The 19,093-nt window shown below is 46.8% G+C and overlaps 3 protein-coding genes across 4 annotated transcripts in view; all 3 read right to left on the bottom strand.

The window, feature by feature from the left end:
* Positions 1-2,085, bottom strand: part of VWA5B1 (von Willebrand factor A domain containing 5B1) — a 33,270-nt gene extending 31,185 nt beyond the window's left edge. Inside the window, exon 1 of the mRNA XM_048518622.1 lies at positions 1,930-2,085. Within this exon, the coding sequence (XP_048374579.1) occupies positions 1,930-2,085 (156 nt within the window). The remainder of the gene's footprint in view (positions 1-1,929) is intronic.
* Positions 2,086-2,708: 623 nt separating this feature from the next.
* MUL1 (mitochondrial E3 ubiquitin protein ligase 1) lies at positions 2,709-7,530 on the bottom strand. 2 transcript variants are annotated; one of them, XM_048518443.1, is made up of 5 exons: positions 7,450-7,530; positions 6,384-6,525; positions 6,173-6,260; positions 4,878-4,998; positions 2,709-3,867 (listed from the first exon to the last, which is right to left on the bottom strand). In XM_048518443.1, exons 2-5 carry the CDS (start codon positions 6,501-6,503, stop codon positions 3,174-3,176), a joined length of 1,023 nt encoding a protein of 340 aa, XP_048374400.1. In that variant the 5' UTR covers positions 6,504-6,525; positions 7,450-7,530; the 3' UTR covers positions 2,709-3,173. The 2 variants fall into 2 exon arrangements, with proteins under 2 accessions (XP_048374400.1, XP_048374399.1); XM_048518442.1 differs by having other exon boundaries at positions 6,384-7,519.
* On the bottom strand, positions 7,211-10,814 carry LOC125445535 (basic phospholipase A2-like). Its single transcript, XM_048518621.1, has 4 exons — positions 10,687-10,814; positions 10,459-10,565; positions 8,363-8,515; positions 7,211-7,467 (listed from the first exon to the last, which is right to left on the bottom strand). The coding sequence occupies exons 1-4, from the start codon at positions 10,788-10,790 to the stop codon at positions 7,211-7,213; spliced, it is 621 nt and encodes a 206-aa protein (XP_048374578.1). The 5' UTR covers positions 10,791-10,814.
* Positions 10,815-19,093: the final 8,279 nt, after the last annotated feature.

Here is a 19,093-nt window from a genome sequence, read left to right as displayed (position 1 = left end):
ATTTACCAGGAACAGATGTCAAACTGACTGGCCTGTAATTTCCCGGGTCCCCCCAGATCCTTTCTTAAAGATTGGTGTGACATTGGCCATCTTCCAGTCTTCAGGGATGGAGCCTGATTTCAGGGATAAGTTGCATAAGTTCCATAACATCGTGTTATGGAATTCAGCTTTTCCAGGAAGACAATTTGGATTGCCTAAATTATGTAAACTATATAAACGTATTTATAGAAATATAGCCATTGCCATGAATAATACTGCTTAGTACCACATCCTAAGGCCATTAGTAATCATGATAGAGTTGACCAAGGACCCATCTATTCTAGCACTCTGTTTCCAATTGTGCCAGTGACCACAGGGAAGTGCCCAAGAAGGGTCTGCTAGCAACAACTTCCATTGGCAACAGACATCCCCACTGTGCTGTACCCAAGAAGAGGAGGAGGAGTTTGGATTTATACCCCACCTTTCTCTCCTACAAAGAGACTCAAGGTGGCTTATGAGCTCCTTTCCCTTCCTCTCCCCACAACAGACACCTTGTGAGGTAGGTGAGGCTGAGAGAGTCCTGAGAGAACTGTGACTAGCCCAGCAGAAATGTCGGAGTTCAGAAACATGTCTGGTTCACCAGATAAGCCTTTGCCACACAGGTGGAAGAGTGGGGAATCAAACCTGGTTCTCCAGGTTAGAAGCCACCTGCTCTTAACCACTATACCACTCTGACTTTCTCTCTTCTATAAAACTTGTCCACCCCTGCCCCGTTTGCCGTCAAGTGACTTATGGCTACCCCGTGAGGTTTTCAAGGCAAGAGACATTCAGAGATTTGCCATTCCCTGCCTCTGCAGAGCGACCCACCCAAACACCAACTACATCTGAGACTGCTTAGCTTCAAATATCTAATGAGATCTGGTTAGCTTAGGCTAGCCCAATTAGGGCAAAGCCCTTTAACACTGATCTAAATGGTCCAACTGAGCCGACCGTTTCACCCGAAGTCTTTTCTCCCTGCCCATCTATGTTAGAGCTCATCTTGCAACTGAAAACAGGTGTCTGGAGGAGGAAGGGCAGAAGAAACCCTCTTTGCTGAAATCACATGGACAGGTACAATAGTATCACACTTGTGGGAGTGAAAGAGCAGCGAGGAAACAGAAATAGCTGAGAGTGACAGCTCTCTCTGTTAACTGTCCTTGTTTACCACCCTACTTCCTCAGCTCCACACAGTGAACAAGAAAGCCTCCGAATAGATGGATGTGCTGATTGGCAGGGGGGCCAACCCTATTAGAGCTGAAACCACCATGTTGGCGTAGCATCACAGTCGTCTGGCGCCATCTAGAGATCATTTCAAGGATCACAAAGAAAGTAGGCAGCCCATAAACAGATGTCACGCCATTTATTTTGGCTTGAACAGGAGTCAAGTCGTTAAGAGAGTCAGACGAGGATTTGAACCGCCACTCTGGCATGGAAGTGCACTGCATGGCCTTGGGCCGATCACACAGTTTGTTTCATTTTTATCACATATTTGTGTGATAAAAATTTTATCACAATTTGTCACATTTTTATCCCGCCCAATTCCCTACAAGTCTCGGGGCGGTGCGCAACCATTTAAAACATAGAACACATTTACAACAAGACATTCTTGGCCCAACCTACCTCGCAGGAGTTGTTGTGGGAATAAAATTGGCAAATGATGTAAGTCACTTTGGATCCCTGGGGGAGAAAAGTGATGTATAAATGCAGCTGCACCTCTTCTTAGCAAAGAGCTGAATTAATATTAAAGGCACATTTAAGAGAGGCTGGTGAAATGATTGGTTACTGAATTTCTTTTCCACCTGTGGCCTGTCTCCTCTCCAAAACAATATATCAAGACGGCCCCAAGTGCCCTTCCTCTATTTGCCTATTTCTTCCACCAATAAAACAATTATTTAATAAGTATTTGTTTACCTGTTCATCTTCCAGTATGAAACCAGAGTCCTGAAGCACGTAGGATGTGCAGCCCCAAGAAAAACTGCTGATCTCAGCTTCCCACCGCCCCAAGCCAAAACAACCACTCTTCAACACACATAGCTTTAGGAACTGTGTATGAACAACACAGGCCATTGGTCAGAGCAACAAGCGCAAATGGAAGCAGGTAGGAATGGGAAGATTCCTATACACAAGAATTGGAAACAAGCAATTTTCATAGACATGCAACATGAAAACTCAAAAACTCCTAATAGAGCAGATCCTCTCTCAGTTCACAATGTGTTGTTGCAGTAAGCGTGCTGCCTTTGGACTGTGAAGACCCAGCTTCAAATCCCTGCTTGCCATGAAACTTACCATCTTCCTACTCTATCCCTTTTTGGTTGTCCGTCAACCCAAAAGCTCAGTGCTCTTCCCTCTGTCCAATCTACTTGAGAGCCAGCGTGGTATAGTGGTTAAGAGCAGGTGCACTCTGATCTGGAGAACCGGGTTTGATTCCCTGCTCTGCCACTTGAGCTGTGGAGGCTTATCTGGTGAACCAGATTAGCTTGTGCACTCCAACATATGCCAGCTGGGTGACCTTAGGCTAGTCACAATTCAGCCCCACCCACCTCACAGGGTGTTTGTTGTGAGGGGGGAAGGGAAAGGAGATTGTAAGCCCCTTTCTTCTTCTCCTCATCCCTTGCCCTCTCAATTGATCCTTGCCAAAACATGCGTACGTACTTGAACCCAGAGATACATAAGGCAAAACAGACACCAGCTGAAATTCACGTAATGTATTTTGCGCCCAGAGGTTGAAGTGTCTTCACACAGAACTGGAGGTTTTTTAGTTTGTTTTGTGTAAAACGCACCTATGGTACTGGCAATGGGTGGTTCAAAAGGAACATAAGGGCCAGAAACACAGTCCTGTTAATTCTGGTACAGGAAACAAGAAGGATTAGTAACACACAATTGTGTACATGTGAATTCTCAATTGAGGAAAACCTCTATTTGGACACCGCGCCCACCAAAGTTGAAGCCCGCAGTCCAAAAATCAGAAGCAGCCACCATTTTAGAAGCCTCTTCTCAGCAAATATGGCTTGATCCAGTCTGCAGCTGCAGGAAGCGAAGGCGAGCCAGTGAATGCCAGCCAACTCCAGCATCCTCTGCGGAGCATCACTGCGAAACATTCAAAGAACGCTCTGTATAAGAAGGCTTGCTTCCGAAGTCTTTTTAGATGGCAACGTTCAGCTGTTATATAAGGGCACGACTCTTGTGATTTCCTGTCTACAAATGGGGCATTTGGGGGGCCTGGGGAGAGCTTGGTAGCATTTGTCGCAAGAGCACACATGCCCGCATTCCAGGAAGACACAAGACCGGCTGTTACTCAGGCAGATGACACAAGCGTTGCTAGCTGCGTCGCCGCCTGCTCCGCTCATCTCACTCATCTGCCGCAAGTGCTGCTTCTCCCGGTAATGGCGATACTGTCTGTGTAGTAAGAACAGGAACAAGGCGCAGGTGGCAAAACTGAAAACCACTGTCAGGATCTTCCAGAGCCGGACACTGGATTCTTGCTTCTGAAGCAAGGAGTCAAAATCCAGACTGCTCAAGTAATACCGCATCCCCTGCTTGGGGGGCTGCAGTCTGATGGTGCGGTCGTCCAAAACCAACTCCCCCACACCAGTGAGTACCGCCCCCACCTTCAGCATCTCTTCTGTCTCCTGGATGCCTTTGGGACGCTCCCCACTAATGTAGTGACCGATCACGTCGGTGAAGGACTGGACAGAGGGGTGGAATTTCTCATAAACTGTCTCCAAGCTGAGTTCGGTGGCGTCCAGGGGTTTCAACACCCTCAAGGCGACATCAGTTTTGCCTTCTTGGGGTACCAAGTCAAAGGGCACTGTGTTCGTTCTCTGGTGAATGATCTTCTCGTAATCGTTCCTGGGGAAGAAACAGTCAAGAAAGAAGTCAGGCTGGTCGAAGAAAAGGCACAAGGTTTTCCCTATTAGTTGTACCGCTTGCTGTAACAACACAGCCTCACAACTGTGAAAAATATTGGCTTCTAGCTGTTGTGGGTTTTACTGGCTGGGGTCCACGGTCTGGTAATTATAGCTCCTACCGTTTGCCCGCATCTATTGCTGGCATCGTCAGAGGCATGTCATGGAAAGATCGGTGTCTCTCCATGGCAGACACTCCAGATTACAATTACAGAGTCTAGAAAACCCACAACAGCCTGTTGACTCCAGCCATGAATGCCTTCAACAATTCAATATTGGCTTATTTTGCTGTCTTGAAAGACATGGAACAAGCAAACAGAAAAGGGTTCCTCTCATCTCTACCGTGCCTTCCAGCTCAGCTCAATCAGCTGCAAACATCCCCATTAGTTGTAAAGTGGCAACATGGACTGGGATGGGGAGGACTGTGAGAGGACAGATGACATAGGGTGGAGCTGCATTTAACACACTATTCTAACTACTACAAACCAGAGCACACAGCTTTGACCTGCAAGTGTGGCATAAGACCACCTAATCGCCACTCATGGAACAGTACCTATCATGCTTCAGAGTCTCCCCAGCTTTTCCTGATCGCTGCCTCAATCACTCACCGATGGTGTAGTGGTTAACAGCAGGTGGATTCTAATCTGGAGAACCGGGTTTGAGTGGCGGAGGCTTATCTGGTGAACCAGACATGTTTCCGCACTCCTACATTCCTGCTGGGTGACCCTGGGCTAGCCACAGTTCTCTCTGGACTCTCTCAGCCCCATCTACCTCACAAGGTATCTGTTGTGGGGAGAGGAAGGGAAAGGAGCTCATAAGCCATCTTGTGTCTCCTTACAGGAAAGGTGGGATTTAAATCCAAACTCTTCTTCTCAAACACCCAAGACCATGAAACCAGTGGAGGACTCATCCTACTTTACCTGTTTGCAAGCCTAAGAGCACACAAATACCTACCAGAGGTGTGTGGTCCGGTTCCACACCATCTTGTGCTCCTGCAATGTCAGCCGCTGAATCACTCCCTTGCAGTTTTCCACAAACTGGCTGTTGAGGGTTTCCTTAACAGATCGCACAACACCTATTTGGTTGAGAAAAAAAGGTATCCAAAGCCAGCTGAAACATACAGAGGGCAAATTTCTACCAAGTTACATAGCAGCAAGCACAGCGAACAGAACCATCTTCCACCTTTCAAATTACCAACAATCGAAGGATTGGGAGGGATGGAAAATGGGACTCTGCTGGAGAAGATCAAGCATGCAGTTGTTCCTTGCTTTCATTTAGTCTACTTGGGGAGGGGGGGGGGGGAACCAGGGTTAGACGGTTGGGTTCAGGAACAAGCCTTTCTCTAGTCCAGCCCCTTTGGGCAGTTCCCTTACCAGGCTCAGTTTCAGATCACTGGAATTTTAAAACCAAGCTGGTGCTCCCCAGAATCAAGGATCTTGACCTTAAAGCTACAAGTGCTATAGAAAAACTGTAAAAAAAACAAACTTGGGAGGCTTGGGCTTGAAGACTGTAAAGCGCAATCTTGTAACTACCAGCAGCAGTTCTCAAAGAAAACTGGAAACCAAAGGGTGTGCATGTTACTTTACTCTTTGCATGCTTACTCCTGCACTCTGCAAACTCTATCTCAAAGGCATCTCCAACCTCCAGGCTCGTGTGGGTGTCAGCTCTGAGTCAGACTGAAGATTGCAACTTTCCGAGAGACCAGCAACTAACACCCATGCTGATATACATAAGCCACAATTGTTCCAGCGATCTGAGAGAAACCGCACGTCCCGAATCCTCTCCATAAGAAAGCATGTGAGGCTCTATAACCCTGTGGAGTGATTTTCCACAATGTCCTAAAATGTTGCAGGTTTACCCTCTACCAATCCTGTGGCTTCGGCCTTCCATCGATTTGGAATTGCTTCTTCTATTATGTGCAGTAAAGGGGTGCTGATAAAGGCCTGTCAGTGATGCTACAAGGCAGACAAAGCAGAAGTATCGAGAGGGCCTATAGAATTCCACCCTTAGAGACTCATTCAAGTTAGAGCCCCTTCCAAAATTCTTGCTGCATGACATTTCTGTTTGGTTTGGATGTACAGCCTTCAGATCAGCAATGAACTCTGAATATATTTTTCACTGAGTGACTTCTGAAATGTTGTATGTGCTTTACATTTCATGTTATATCATAACCCACCAAGGCAGAGATAACAGATTTGGCAGACCAACAGCAAATCAGAAATTACCCCTTAGCCATCCACAGACCCTACCTTCTATCACTGCATAAGGGACACACTTTCCAGGTGCTTCCATAAGAATACTTTTCAGGTCCTGGTCTAAGGTGACCTTTCTGGCTCCCTAGAGAAGCAAGAAGAATACCAGTAAGAATCTCAGCTAACAGCACATTTAAGCCTCAACAGTCAGGTTTGGCCCTTTCCCCTGTGAGCAGCTGTAACAACCCAGCTGTAAGACGCAACTAACCTTCAGGCTGTGAGCAGCTTTTGACTTTTGCCTGTAAATGGCATACAAAATTGCTGTGACAGCTGAGCTGGTAGCCAGGAGAATGACCTGGCCAGTTGAAGGACGTCCACCCGCATCCATTCTCTAGCCCCAATATGTGCGTCTGAGGACGAAAAGGAGGAAGAACGGTTTACGTATTTAGGAACCTGTCCCTGTTTTATTTAACATTCATCCAGAAGAGTTCTCCTGATCTCTAAAGTTGGTACACTGCACCACAATGTCCCAAGAAAAGATACTCTGTATTGCCGAAGGTTTTCACAGCTGAAATTGACTGGCTGTTGTGGGTTTTCTGGCCTGTGTGGTCATGGTCTGGTAGATGTATCTCTTAATGTTTTGCTCGCATCTATGGCTGGCATCATCAAAGGCATGTCACAGTAAGAAGTGTTTCTCACTGTGGCACATACTGTACCTTGGAGAGAAACACATCTTACGGTACCATATCTCCGAAGATGCCAACCACAGATGCAAGCAAAACGTTAGGATCAAAACCTACTAGCCACACAGCCCAGATACTCTGCTATTTTTGCATACAGATTTATTTTCATTTAGAGTTTAAATGCCAGCAGCCAATTAGGCTTTTCTCAGAACTAACCAGACAGGTGATGAAGCATCATGTAGCGCTCAAAAGGCTGCACTCGCTGTTTTGTGATACTGTGGTATGACACAGTTGTTGGTCCAGAATTTATCATATTGACCAAAATGACCCCTACACCCTCCATCTTTCCAACAAAAGTCTTACTGGTACCGTCCAGCAACACTTGACCCAGCATATGGCCCCTTCCCCAGAGTTACAACCCCACAACGAAAACTATCCAGAGACCCACCAACTCTATCCTCTGCTTCCCTCCCGTGTCCCATGGCAACGACCCCTCCTCCCCGTGACGCCCCCCCCGGGCTGGCTCCCCGTTGCCCAGGCAACGAAAGCCTTTCTGGCAATCCCCTCTCGTTGCTTTTAAAGGTTTCTCTGGAGGACTCTCCATATCCGCCCCTCCCCAGAAGAGAATCTCTCCGTCGCCTCCCGATATACCCGTTCGCAAGCCTAAATCTTCGGGGACGTTTGCAAACAAGGAAGGAAAACTTCGCTGGGCCTGGCGACGCCTGATGACGTCAAAGGAGGGCGTCGCCAGCCTGCTAGATGGCCACCAAGAACGAGGCGTCCGGCTGCCGGAACACCGAGACCACTCTAGGCTTGGGAACCTCTATGGTGGGAACCTGGACTGTAGGAAGCCGAGCTGGTTTTGAAACTGTAGTAGCCCATGGTGGGTGAATCTAGGCTTTAGTAATGTCTATGCTCGCCAGCCTGGGCTACTACAGGGCAGATTCTGTGCAAAAGAATAAATGGACAAAAAACAACAACAACCTCCCCCCCTAGTTACCCCCTGAATGGGCTGAAAACCCCACCTGCAATACAATGCAGTCAGCCACACCTTTTTCAAAGCAAGTTTCGCCCAAAACACTTACTGATTGGTTCCCCACCCTGGGACATGGACAGTATTTTCCCCACTAAACATTCCAACAGTGTATAACACATGTCTCTCTATGATACACTTCTGAAGTTGCTGACCACAGATGCAGGCAAAACATTAGGAACAAGATCTACCAGACCATGGCCACACAGCCCAGAAAACCCACAACAACCAGATAAATGAATTAATTTAGCAAGTAGCAGCTTGATTGTGTCTTTGTGAATTTCATTAAGAAGGCTTCAGACTGTTCAAAACGTGATCTGTTTCATCTTCCAAAGTAAATGGTGAACTTATGACATTTGAAATTCAAGGTGGCGTGTGGCCATTGTTGAATTCACAGAAAATATTATGTCAGCAGTAGTATGTCCCCTTCCCTCAGTTCCATTCGGCTTCTCAGGATCTCCAGAGTCTATGGAAGGGTCTGTTTGTTCAACGGTGTTGTGCTTAGGTTTTCTTCCTGCACCACTCCCTCACCAGCTGGACATTTGGGGGTGGCCTCTGTGCACAAGACGGCAGGATAATGATGGAAAAACTTGTTGTAGGTCTTGGCTTTTCTCCTGAAGCAAAGGCTGGCTTCCCGGTCACATTCACACACCCATGTGGGGCACCTGGATTTCTCCTCGTTCTCTGCAGAAATGAAAGTGGCTTTACCATAATGAAGTGGAAATGCATACAGCACATAGGGCTGCCAAACTTTATGTGAAGCCTGATAATCTGGAATGGGAACTGATCTCCAGACTACAGAGATCAGTTTCCTTGGGGGAAAATAGCTGCTGTGGAGGCAGACTCAGTGGCATCATGCCATGCTGAGCTCCCTCCCCATCCCCAACTTCCCCCAACTTCACAGCAAAATCTCCAGGAATTTCCTGACTTGAAGTTAGCAACACAAACACACCAGTGAGCACAGATCTGTGCTGTCAGCGGTGCTCTCCTCTCCCTTCTTTCCACACAGATTGCTCCTAGGGCTCAGAAACCATATATGCACCCATGCAGAAAAGCTATTCGCCCACATAAAACCTCTCTGACCTATACATCTCTACAACAGATTTTTGTGCCACACACCCTGCTGCACATTTCATCTGTACTGTGTGGGGGGAGAGAAGATGGCTGATGTTGCACCATGTAGTAGCCACTGCTTTTGCTTTGTTTGTTTATCTAAAATATTTCTATCCCATTTTTCTCTCAGACCGCAGAACTCAAAGTGTCTTATATCAACATTACAGCAACAATACAAATAAAAGAAAGCAAACCACAGCCTCATTATAAATATGCACATCCTAGGCCTGACAATTTGTTGGCATACCAGGAACCTTAAGGGGGCTATAACCAATGGTGGGATTCAGCAGGTTCGCACCACTTCGGCAGAACCGGTTTTTAAAATGGTTCTTGTAAACAACCAGTTGTTAAATTATTTGAATCCCACCACTGGTTATAACCTCCTCTTCTCCATATGTCTTATGTTTGACACCCATGACAGTGAAAGGAAAATCCTACAGTTTTCTCTTGCAGAGCAAATATAATTCACTTTCTACCCCCAGTTCCTTCTTTATTTAAACCAGGTGTCCTTTCTTGGACAAGCAGCTGTCAGTATTGCAGACTACAATTGGTTACTGCTAATGATGTGACCAGTGACCCACTTATTCCCCCCACTTCTATGTCTGCCATCTACTTCATTTTGACCATTTATGATTTTACTTTATTATTTTAATTCATTTCCAGGCCATTTATGATTTTACTTTATTATTTTATTACATTTCCAGGCCGTCCTTCCCCTTTTGTGCTCAAGGTGGCTGCACAACAGCTAAAATCGCAATTTGAAACCAACAGAAATCATGACAGTGCCCCCGATGGCAATAATATAATTGACACTAAAATAAGCACACCCTAACCTTGCTAAAAAAAACACCACTAGGGGGACAAAGTGAAGGATATTCGATTAATAGAGATACTTATTAGCAGAGATGTGGAAGCAACATCCAGTGGGAAAGAAGAGAGCCAGATTCATAGGCCTAATGGAACAGTTGCTTTATATAAAAGTTTACTAATTTAAAAGGGTAGGGTTACATGGAATAAAACAAATAAATACTGTACTTCTCTGTTACATATTTACAGTACTAACTATACACTTAAGACTACATCTTGCTATTCCTTCCTACTTCTCTCTGTCCATGTGGACTTTTCCTTTGAAACAAAGAAAACAAGTTAATTTTATACCTTCTGATGTACATGCTCACTAACATGTAAGCAATGGCTATCTGACTGAGCAATAGCTAATCAATAGACCAGTTCATAAAATGGTGACTTCAACAACTTGTTTAATCTTTTTATAACTGAGTTGTGACAGACACTTGCAAATACCAACACAAAGAGGAGGGAGGCTACTTAGATGGTACACCCATAACTACCTCAGTCATAGGCCTAATGGAACAGATTCACCTTACAGGTCCTGTGGACCTGTATTAAGTCCCGCATGGCCCTGGTCTCTGACAGAGAGTTCCACCGGGGCCAGGGCCAAAAATGTTTCTAATTGTGTCCATGTGAAGGTCAGCAGCATTGTGACTGGTACTTACCACAGCGGACATCATCATTCACAATCAGAAAGTTGTAGTGCTCTATCAGTGGGTGGCACTTATCGAAATCTAACCTATCATAACAGCAACTGTGGTTGAAGCAGCACCTTAAGAGGGACAGAAGCACAGGAAAATGACAGGAAGATATCCCCATTGACAGCAAAAACATCTGCAGGCCACGTTTTTACTTCCAGACTCTGCTGCCAGTCTTCGGTAACCCAAACTTACATGTCTATTTCATCCCTTGGTTTCCCCTTCCCGTCCTTTCCACAGTAGCATCCGTATCCATTGAAATAGATGAGGACATTTTTCCCTGTAATCTTTTCAATCATCCCTCTGAAGTTGAGTGGGCTGCTATTAATTCTGGCCAAAACTGTGAAAAGGGGGAGAAAAAGAAAAATTGAGATGGGACAGTCTCCTAATTGGGGTCTTTGGTTCTCAATAAAAACTCAAAGACAACAAAGACAATGCTAAAGCATACACCTATGATCCCTCCCCCCCGTGGCACCTGTGGGATTTCCTCATGCTCAGTGGAACAAGAGGTGTGGTATTGTTGAATATATTTGGTTAAAATAGCAGACTTTTCCCAGTCATGGAAGAGTGATATTGAGTGCAGTAAAATCAGTCCTCCCAAGAAGAAAATGCAAAAAGGTAAAGCTTACATTTATTCTAATAGATTCTGTTCACATTCTTGTTATGGTTCAAAGAAAGATAGAAATCCTAATCTAAAGAATGCATTTCCCTATGCAAGTGGCCAGCTATTCTGGCGTCGTGTGAGTGCAAGTATGGGATATTTGCTTCTAGAGGAGAGGCCTGTAAAAGCGTCTAATTCTATTTGGGTCCATGTGGAAAGTGAAGACAAAGAACAATGGCTACTGATAGAGGAGGAGGAGGGGTTGGAGGGCAGCTCCCAGGTACAGGCAAAACAAGGAACAGCCTACCAAGAGATAACATTTATAGACTTAGAGAAGTTTAGCCCCCCCCCCCCCCCCATGTCCTGACATGCTGAGTTACTCTCACTCCAACATGCATATAACCCCAGGAGACAACGTTGGGTCTGCCGGGAACATCATTTATAAATAGCTAACTCCATCATAGGAAGGAACTTGACTGGAACATCCCAACATTTTGTGAATTGCCTACTGGAGGCAGCCATCTTGTGATTGGTCTCGCCTTCCATAGCAGTTATTTTGTGGTGGAACCCATTGTCCTTTCTCCAAATTTCAGAGTCTTATAATGTTGAGATCCCCTGCCAAGACAGAAAGGAGTCCAGCAGCCCAACACCACTACCTCCTGCTTGTGAGCTTCCTAGTGGTTGGCCACTGTGAAACAAACCTCAAGACAGTAGGGTTGCCAATCCCCAGGAGGGGCCTAGAGGCCTCACATAATTCCTACTGATCTCCAGACAACAGGGATCAGTTCCCCTGGAGAAAATGGCTGCCTTGGAGGATGTCATCTGGTGCTCTACCTCAAAGCCCCTTTCCTCCACAAACATCATCCTCCCAGACTCCATTTCCTGGCTCCTCACTAGCACCTGTCTAATTAGTCTTCAGAACTGGATGCCTTTATCACCCTTTTAGAAGGAAAGGGGGAAGTCGCGTTGGCAGGCAGAGAACTTACCACTTGCAACAAGGATAACGAAGAAGGAAAGCGGTTTCATACTGTGGACAAGCCTGACAAGGAAAAAACAGGTCAGAGTGCCATGTTATGATCACAGGTCAAACTGCCAGTCACCAGGGCCAAAATGGAAATTGCTTGGATGCCAAAAATTTCTCATTGTTTGTATGCCCTTCCTGGCCTCTGTGCATGGCATTTCTGTGGCCCATTCCCAAAACTCTGGGGTAGCAGTCTTAACCCTGACATTGCTTTCTTGCATGTACGGAGAAGCTTGGACCACAAAGAGGAGTGCACACCCACCAGCTCAGGATAAGTCTCTCAAGCCAGTCTCATGGGAAGAAAGCAGCACATTCTAGGTCCGTGGTGGCGAACCTTTGGCACTCCAGATGTTATGGACTACAATTCCCATCAGCCCCTTCCAGCAGGGCCAAGTGGCAGGGCTGATGGGAATTGTAGTTCATGAACATCTGGGGGGCCATAGTTTGAAGACCCATGTCCTAGGAGTCCGCTGGTGGCTTAACTCTTATGGCACTCCAGATGATACAGGATCATATACCCCCATCAGCCCCTTCTAGCAGGCCAAGTGGCAGGGGCTGATGGGAATTGTAGTTCATGAACATCTGGGGGGCCATAGTTTGAAGACCCATGTCCTAGAGCCGTGGTGGCGAACCTTTGGCACTCCAGATGTTATGGACTACAATTCCCATCAGCCCCTGCCAGCAGGGCCAAGTGGCAGGGCTGATGGGAATTGTAGTTCATGAACATCTGGGGGCCATAGTTTGAAGAGCCATGTCCTAGAGCCGTGGTGGCGAACCTTTGGCACTCCAGGATAGCTATGGACTGATAATTCTTACTCAGCTCCCTTGCCAGCATGGCCAAGTGGCAGGGCTGGGATGGGAATTGTAGTTCATGAACATCAGGGGGGCATAGTTTGAAGACCCATGTGAGCCGGTGTGGCGGTCTCTTGGTGCACTTACCTAGATAAAGTTAGTGGACTATACTCTCTCTCATTTCAGCCCCTGGCCAGCAGGGCCAATTGGCCATGCTGGCAGGGGCTGATGGGAATTGTAGTCCATAACATCTGGAGTGCCAAAGGTTCGCCACCACTGTTCTAGGTCCTCATGGGATCAGTGCTCCTTCCTGTATCTGTGTCTGGAAGGCTGACACTATCAGTCCCCTGTAAAACACCTTGCAAAATCATCAGTGCCTCACCCTGGACAGCTCCTTCCAGAGTGGATTTCCTGAGATCCCAGCCCTTGACTACCTCTTCACTTATCTCTCTCGTTCCTGCAGTGTTGCTGAATCGCTGGACAGCGCTTCCCCTGCTCTGCCTTGGCTGTCTCCCTGTGGCCTGTGGACCTGGATACCTTCAGAGCCAGCATGGTATAGTGGTCAACAGCAAATGGATTCTAATCTGGAGAACCGGGTTCGATTTCCCACTTATCTGGTGAACCAGATGTATTTCCGCACTCCTACATTCCTGCTGGGTGACCCTGGGCTAATCACAGTTCTTTGGAACTCTCTCAGCCCCACCTGCCTCACAAGGGGTGTGTTGAAGGGAGAGGAAGGGAAAGGAGCTTGTAAGCCACCTTGAGTCTCCTTACAGGAGAGAAAGGTGGGGTATAAATCCAAACTCTTTTTCTTCTTCGTTACTAGGGAGCTGAGAAGTGGGACAAGCGGCATAACAACTGAACTCTTGTTCTGCCTGAAAGAGAGTCTACGATGCAGTGGTTAGACCAGGATCTGGAAGACTCCAATGAGTGACTAGGCTCTGGGAGACTCTAGTGCAACTCCCCACTCTGGCATGGAAGCTTGTTGGATGATCTTGGGCTGGTCACACACTTTCAGCCTAACCTACCTCACAGTTGTTGTGAGGATAAAATGGAGGAAGAGAGAAATTTGACAGGTGCTTTGGGTCCCCACTGGGGAAAAGGGCAATTTATGAATGAACAAAATAATGAACCAATAGAAAAAGGTGACAAACTTAAGATTAAAAAATGGTGTTGATTCAGCGGGTGGTTGGGGCTGTTAGTGGGATTGTTTCAAAGCAACTCAGCCACTGCTCAGAGGAAGTGAAATCTCAGGATAAACTGTTCTTCTTCTGGAGGAACTGATTCCTGGGGAGTGTGGCTGCCTGAACAGGATCACATGCAAACATCTTCACCACTTTCAAGTCCCTGGACATGAGTTGTAGAACACCAGGTTTTTCACAAAATGTATCCATACACCCCCCAAAAAATTCTGTTTATGCATCATTACAGCAAACACCATTAAAGCCAGCTCAGAAAGTTCTGAGTCACAAACTTGTGCAGTCCTTTCTACAGACTCATGCCAACTAGGTGTTCTCCAAAAACAAAAGAAACTACCCAAAGCCTAATCGAGCAGAGACATTTTTCTCCTTCTCTCCTAATACTAGAACCTGGACTCATCCACTGACGCTGAAGGGTGAGAGATTCAGGACAGACACAAGGAAGAACATCTTCACAGAGCACATAGTTAAATTACCAAAGGCTGTGGTTATGGCCACCAATTTGGAAGACTTTCAAAGCAGGATGGACAAAATCATGGAGGATGGGGCTACCAATGGCAACTCGTCATGATGGGCATCTACTCCCTCCAATACCAGAGTCAGTAGGCCTCTTTTTATCAGTTGTTAGGGAACATAGGGAAAGGAGGATGCTGCAATCATCCTGCTTGTGAGCTTCCTAGTGGTTGGCCACTGTGCAAAGCAGATGCTGGACTTGATGGGCCTTTGGTCTTATCCACCATGGTTCCTTTTAGAAGAAGAAGAGTTTGGATTTATATCCCCCCTTTCTCTCCTGTAAGGAGACTCAAATGGGCTTACAAACTCCTTTCCCTCCCCTCCCACAACAAACACCCTGTGAGGTGCGTGGGGCTTAGAGAGCTCCAAAGAACTGCGACTAGCCCAAGGTCACCCAGCTGGCATGTGTTGGAGTGCACAAGCTAATCTGGTTCACCAGACAAGCCTCCACAGCTCAAGTGGCAGAGCGGGGAATCAGACCCAGTTATCCAGGCTAGAGTGCACCTACATTCTTACACCTATTATTTGGCCAAGGCTTTGCTGGCCCACATTAGTTTTCCAGCACAAAACCTCAGTATCAAAGAACCTTTCACATCACGTACTGAGTCCTCTGTCCCAGACACAATGACCTGCTGTTTCTGGTCAGCTCCCAATAGGTTCTTGTCCCACCAAAGTTTATAGAGAAGCCCATCTGAAAAACTGAGTCATGATGTAAAGAGTCAGAGGAGCCAAGGCTGATATTTCTGATAGGTGGTCCCCAGCTGGCTGGTGGAGTGTGTACCTCCACTTGGAATGTGCAATTGTGATGCTTTGAGAAATGGAACTTACCAAGTACTATACAGAGGAGATAGAAAAAAGAGAATTGAAGGACAGAACATATCCTGGTGCATGGGGCAGTACACTGGACAATAAGACACTAGATATAAAGTTTATTAATCTTTACTTGATTAACCATCGTATTTCAAGCAGGTGCAAGTTAAGCCAAATGCAAGTTCCTTAAAGGTACAGAGCAGCAGTGTGTGTGCTATAGAGTTTTATCCAAAATCCAAACTTGGGAGAAGATTGGTTAGAGTGTCAGGCATGGATCCGGGAACCAAATTAGAATCCTCACTCTACACAGAAGCTTACTGAGTGGCCTAGAGTCTTTCAACTTGATCTACTTCACAGCATTGTTGTGAGGATAACATGGATAAGAGGAAGACCACATAAGCCACTTTGGATCTCTATTGGAGAGAAAAGGGAAAGAGAAGAAGAAAAAGAGTTTGGATTTATACCCCAACTTTCTCTCCTGTAAGGAGACTCAAGGCGGCTTACAAGCTCCTTTCCCCACCACAGACACCTTGTGAGGTAGGTGGGGCTAAGAGAGCTCTGAGAGAACTGTGACCAGTCCAAGGTCACCCAGCAAGAATGTAGGAGTGCGGAAACACATCTGGTTCACCAGATAAGCCTCTGCCACTCAGGTGGAGGAGTGGGGAATCAAACCCAGTTAGAATTCACCTGCTCTTAACCACTATACCATGCTGGCTGTCTAGAGGTAGACAATGTAAATAGTTTCTGATCATACCCAGGCTACCACAGGTAATAATCACAAAGGAAATGAAAAAGTGAGTTGAAAGCTTTAGGAAATGAAAAAGTGAGTTGAAAGCTTTAGGAAATGAAAAAGTGATTTGAAAGCTTTAGCAATTCAGAACAAAAAACGAACTATCAGGAAGGCACTGTGGCTCAGTCAGTGTTAAAGCATCTGCTCCGTGCAGACAGTCCCTGGTTCATTGGCCAGAATCTCCAGTTAAAAGGATTAGATAATAGGGGGTGTGAAAGACCTGTGCTTGACACCCCAAATAACCATGCCAATCTGAATAAGCAACTGGACCTTAATGGGCTGATGATCTGCAATCCCCCTCCACCTCACTTGCATGCCACCCCTTACCCCCTCCCCTCTCTCCCATTCCCTTGCATGCCACCCCTCCCTCCCCTCCCTCTCCCTCTGCTAGGGTGGGTGGGTCATGTCCAGATGCCGGCCCCCCCCCCTTGCATGCTGCCCCTCACTCCCTCCCATCCCCTCCCTCACTCCCCTTCCCTAGCAGAGGGAGGGGAAGGGGTGGCATGCAAGGGAAGGGGAAAGAGCCCGACATCTGGACATGGCCCATCCACCGTAGCAGAGGGAGGGGAGGGGGGACAGGTGGCATGCAAGGGAAGGAGAAAGGGAAGGGAAGGGGTGCGAGGGAGGGAGGGGTGGCATGCAAGGAAGGGAAGGGAGGGAGGGCCCGCCTTTTCTTATACTGATAAGGCGACTTCAAGTGTTCATGTGTATTTGACTGTTCTCCAACAAACTCAAGGTTAAGAGTAAGTTAAGAGGGGACATGATAGCCCTGTTGAGATATTTGAAGGGATGTCATGTTGGTGAGGGAGTAAACTTGTTTTCTGCTGCTCCAGAGACTAGGGCCAGGGGTTCAAGGTGAAGGAAAAGAGATTCCACCTAAACATCAGAAAAAACTTCCTGACAGTAAGGGCTGTTCGACAGTGGAATGCACAATCTCAGAGTGTGGTGGAGTCTCCTTATTTGGAGGTTTTTAAAAGGGAAGCTCAATGGCCATCTGTCAGGAGTGCTTTGACTGTGTGTTTCTGCATTGCAGGGTGGTGGACTTGATGGCCCTTGGGATCTCTTCCAACTCTATGATTCTATGATTCATCTATGCATATTGCCAATCTCAAAATTATTTCTTCCTTATAATAAATCACATGAGAAATGAGGAAGCCCGTTTTTCCCGTTGCTTAGTTCCAAAAAGATGAAGACCATAAGTGCACCCTTTTCATTTTGCAAACTCTTCCAAATCTGTGGAGGAACAAAAATAAATATCTTTTTCCCCAGGCCTGTTTGCTTCTCTTTTTTCATTTAACAATTTTCCCCAGAGAAGTGATGTCAATGTTGTATGGCAGGAGCTTGCTGCTGCCAAATATACAGCATCCACTGTCAATCATGGCTGGCCCCACCTACCATATGATGCTTCTCTTTTGCAGCTGGATCTGGGTCCAAGCCTAACCCATTAGAAGACCAAGAAGGGATTGATTGATTTATCAAATCTAATTGGAACCCAAGAGGTGCTTCTCAATCTGTCTACCTTTATGCTTATTTCCACACTCTGCATCGAATCCGTGCAATGACCATCAAAGCTATCTCGCATTGGAGACAGATTTAAAAAAATAAGACCAGTAGTGCAAAATAAGATTTAATTTTAAAAAATGTTCCCCTGAAGAAGACTTTTGGTGAAACATGTAGGGAATTTTGGGGATTTTAATCAGCAGGTTCTAGATCAGGGGTAGGGAACCTGCGGCTCTTCTGCCCTTGCACTGTGGCTCCACGAGCCGAGCCGCCGGCCCCATCCTTGCCCGCCCTGCAGGCAGCAGGGCAGGCGCACCAACTGCCTACGGTCTGCTGGGCCGCGCCGCGGGCTTCCCCTCTCGCCCGCCCTCTGTTGGAGCGGGGCGGGGCAGGCGCTTTCCTGGCAGCCGGCAAGGCCGAGACGCCGGCTTCATCCTTGCCCACCCTGCAGGCAGCAGGGCAGGCGCATCCATGCGCTTCTCAGAAAGAGCGGAGTAAAAGGTAAAAAAACCCCTATATATATAGTGTTATCTTTATATTAAATGTCAAAAATTATTTGCGGCTCCAAGTGTTTTCTTTTCCCGTGGAAAACGGGTCCAAATGGCTCTTTGAGTGTTAAAGGTTCCCTACCCCTGTTCTAGATAAAATCAAGCCTGGAATGTCCCTACAAGCTAAAATGACTAAACTGAGGCTGCCGTACTTTGGTCACATAATGAGTTGACAAGAGCCACTTGAAAAGGTTGGTGGTAGCAGGATATGAGGAAGATCCAACATGAGATGGATTGCCTCTGTCAAGGAAGTCATGGTCCTCAATGTGTAAGGTCTAAGCAAGAATATAAAGAATAGGACAGTGATGGCGAACCTATGGCACGGGTGCCAGAGGTGGCACACAGAGCCCTCTCTGTGGGCACATGCAAACAGAGTGCCCCACCCCCACACACATCTGGGCTGGCCTGGGCCGCTGGGCGCAATTATTAGCATTAAACCCAAGACCTAGTTTCGGGGAAGTTGTGTAAGTAACCCTGTTAAGGGCTGTTAAACCCCACTGATTTTCATGCGAAGAACTAAAGCGTGATCCTTTACCTGGGAGTAAGCTCGGTTGTTGGCAATGCGGCTTGTTTCTGAGTAAACCCTCCTAAGGTTGTGATTCACCCATTGGAAGAGTTGCACAGTTGCTTCAAAGCAAAGCCACCGACCAAGCTTACTCCCAAGTAACGCACGCCTCGGAGCCAACCGTTTTTTCTAAACGAAAACCTCAGTGTTCAGGTTAAATTACCGTGTTGGCACTTTGCGATAAATTAGTGGGTTTTCGGTTGCCATTTGGGCACTCGGTCTCGAAAAGGTTCGCCATCGCTGGAATAGGACATGGGGAGCAG

This window comes from Sphaerodactylus townsendi, linkage group LG16, assembly GCF_021028975.2.
Source record: "Sphaerodactylus townsendi isolate TG3544 linkage group LG16, MPM_Stown_v2.3, whole genome shotgun sequence".
In the NCBI taxonomy this organism is placed as follows: domain Eukaryota; kingdom Metazoa; phylum Chordata; class Lepidosauria; order Squamata; family Sphaerodactylidae; genus Sphaerodactylus; species Sphaerodactylus townsendi.
The sequence above is the reverse complement of the archived record's forward strand: the minus strand, read 5'-3'. Positions and strand labels throughout refer to the sequence as shown.

What these genes read in the sequence shown, in the direction of transcription:
- MUL1 (XM_048518443.1), bottom strand. Translation starts at nt 6,503, where the DNA reads ATGGATGCGGGTGGACGTCCTTCAACTGGCCAGGTCATTCTCCTGGCT. An exon ending in AAGCTGCTCACAGCCTGAAG is followed by an intron (nt 6,261 to 6,383) that starts GTTAGTTGCGTC and finishes TTGCTTCTCTAG; the next exon opens with GGAGCCAGAAAGGTCACCTT. An exon ending in AACCGGACCACACACCTCTG is followed by an intron (nt 3,868 to 4,877) that starts GTAGGTATTTGT and finishes TTTCTTCCCCAG; the next exon opens with GAACGATTACGAGAAGATCA.
- LOC125445535 (XM_048518621.1), bottom strand. Translation starts at nt 10,790, where the DNA reads ATGATTGAAAAGATTACAGGGAAAAATGTCCTCATCTATTTCAATGGA. An exon ending in GAATGATGATGTCCGCTGTG is followed by an intron (nt 8,516 to 10,458) that starts GTAAGTACCAGT and finishes TCATTTCTGCAG; the next exon opens with AGAACGAGGAGAAATCCAGG. An exon ending in CACCCCCAAATGTCCAGCTG is followed by an intron (nt 7,468 to 8,362) that starts GTGAGGGAGTGG and finishes ACGTCCCCGAAG; the next exon opens with ATTTAGGCTTGCGAACGGGT.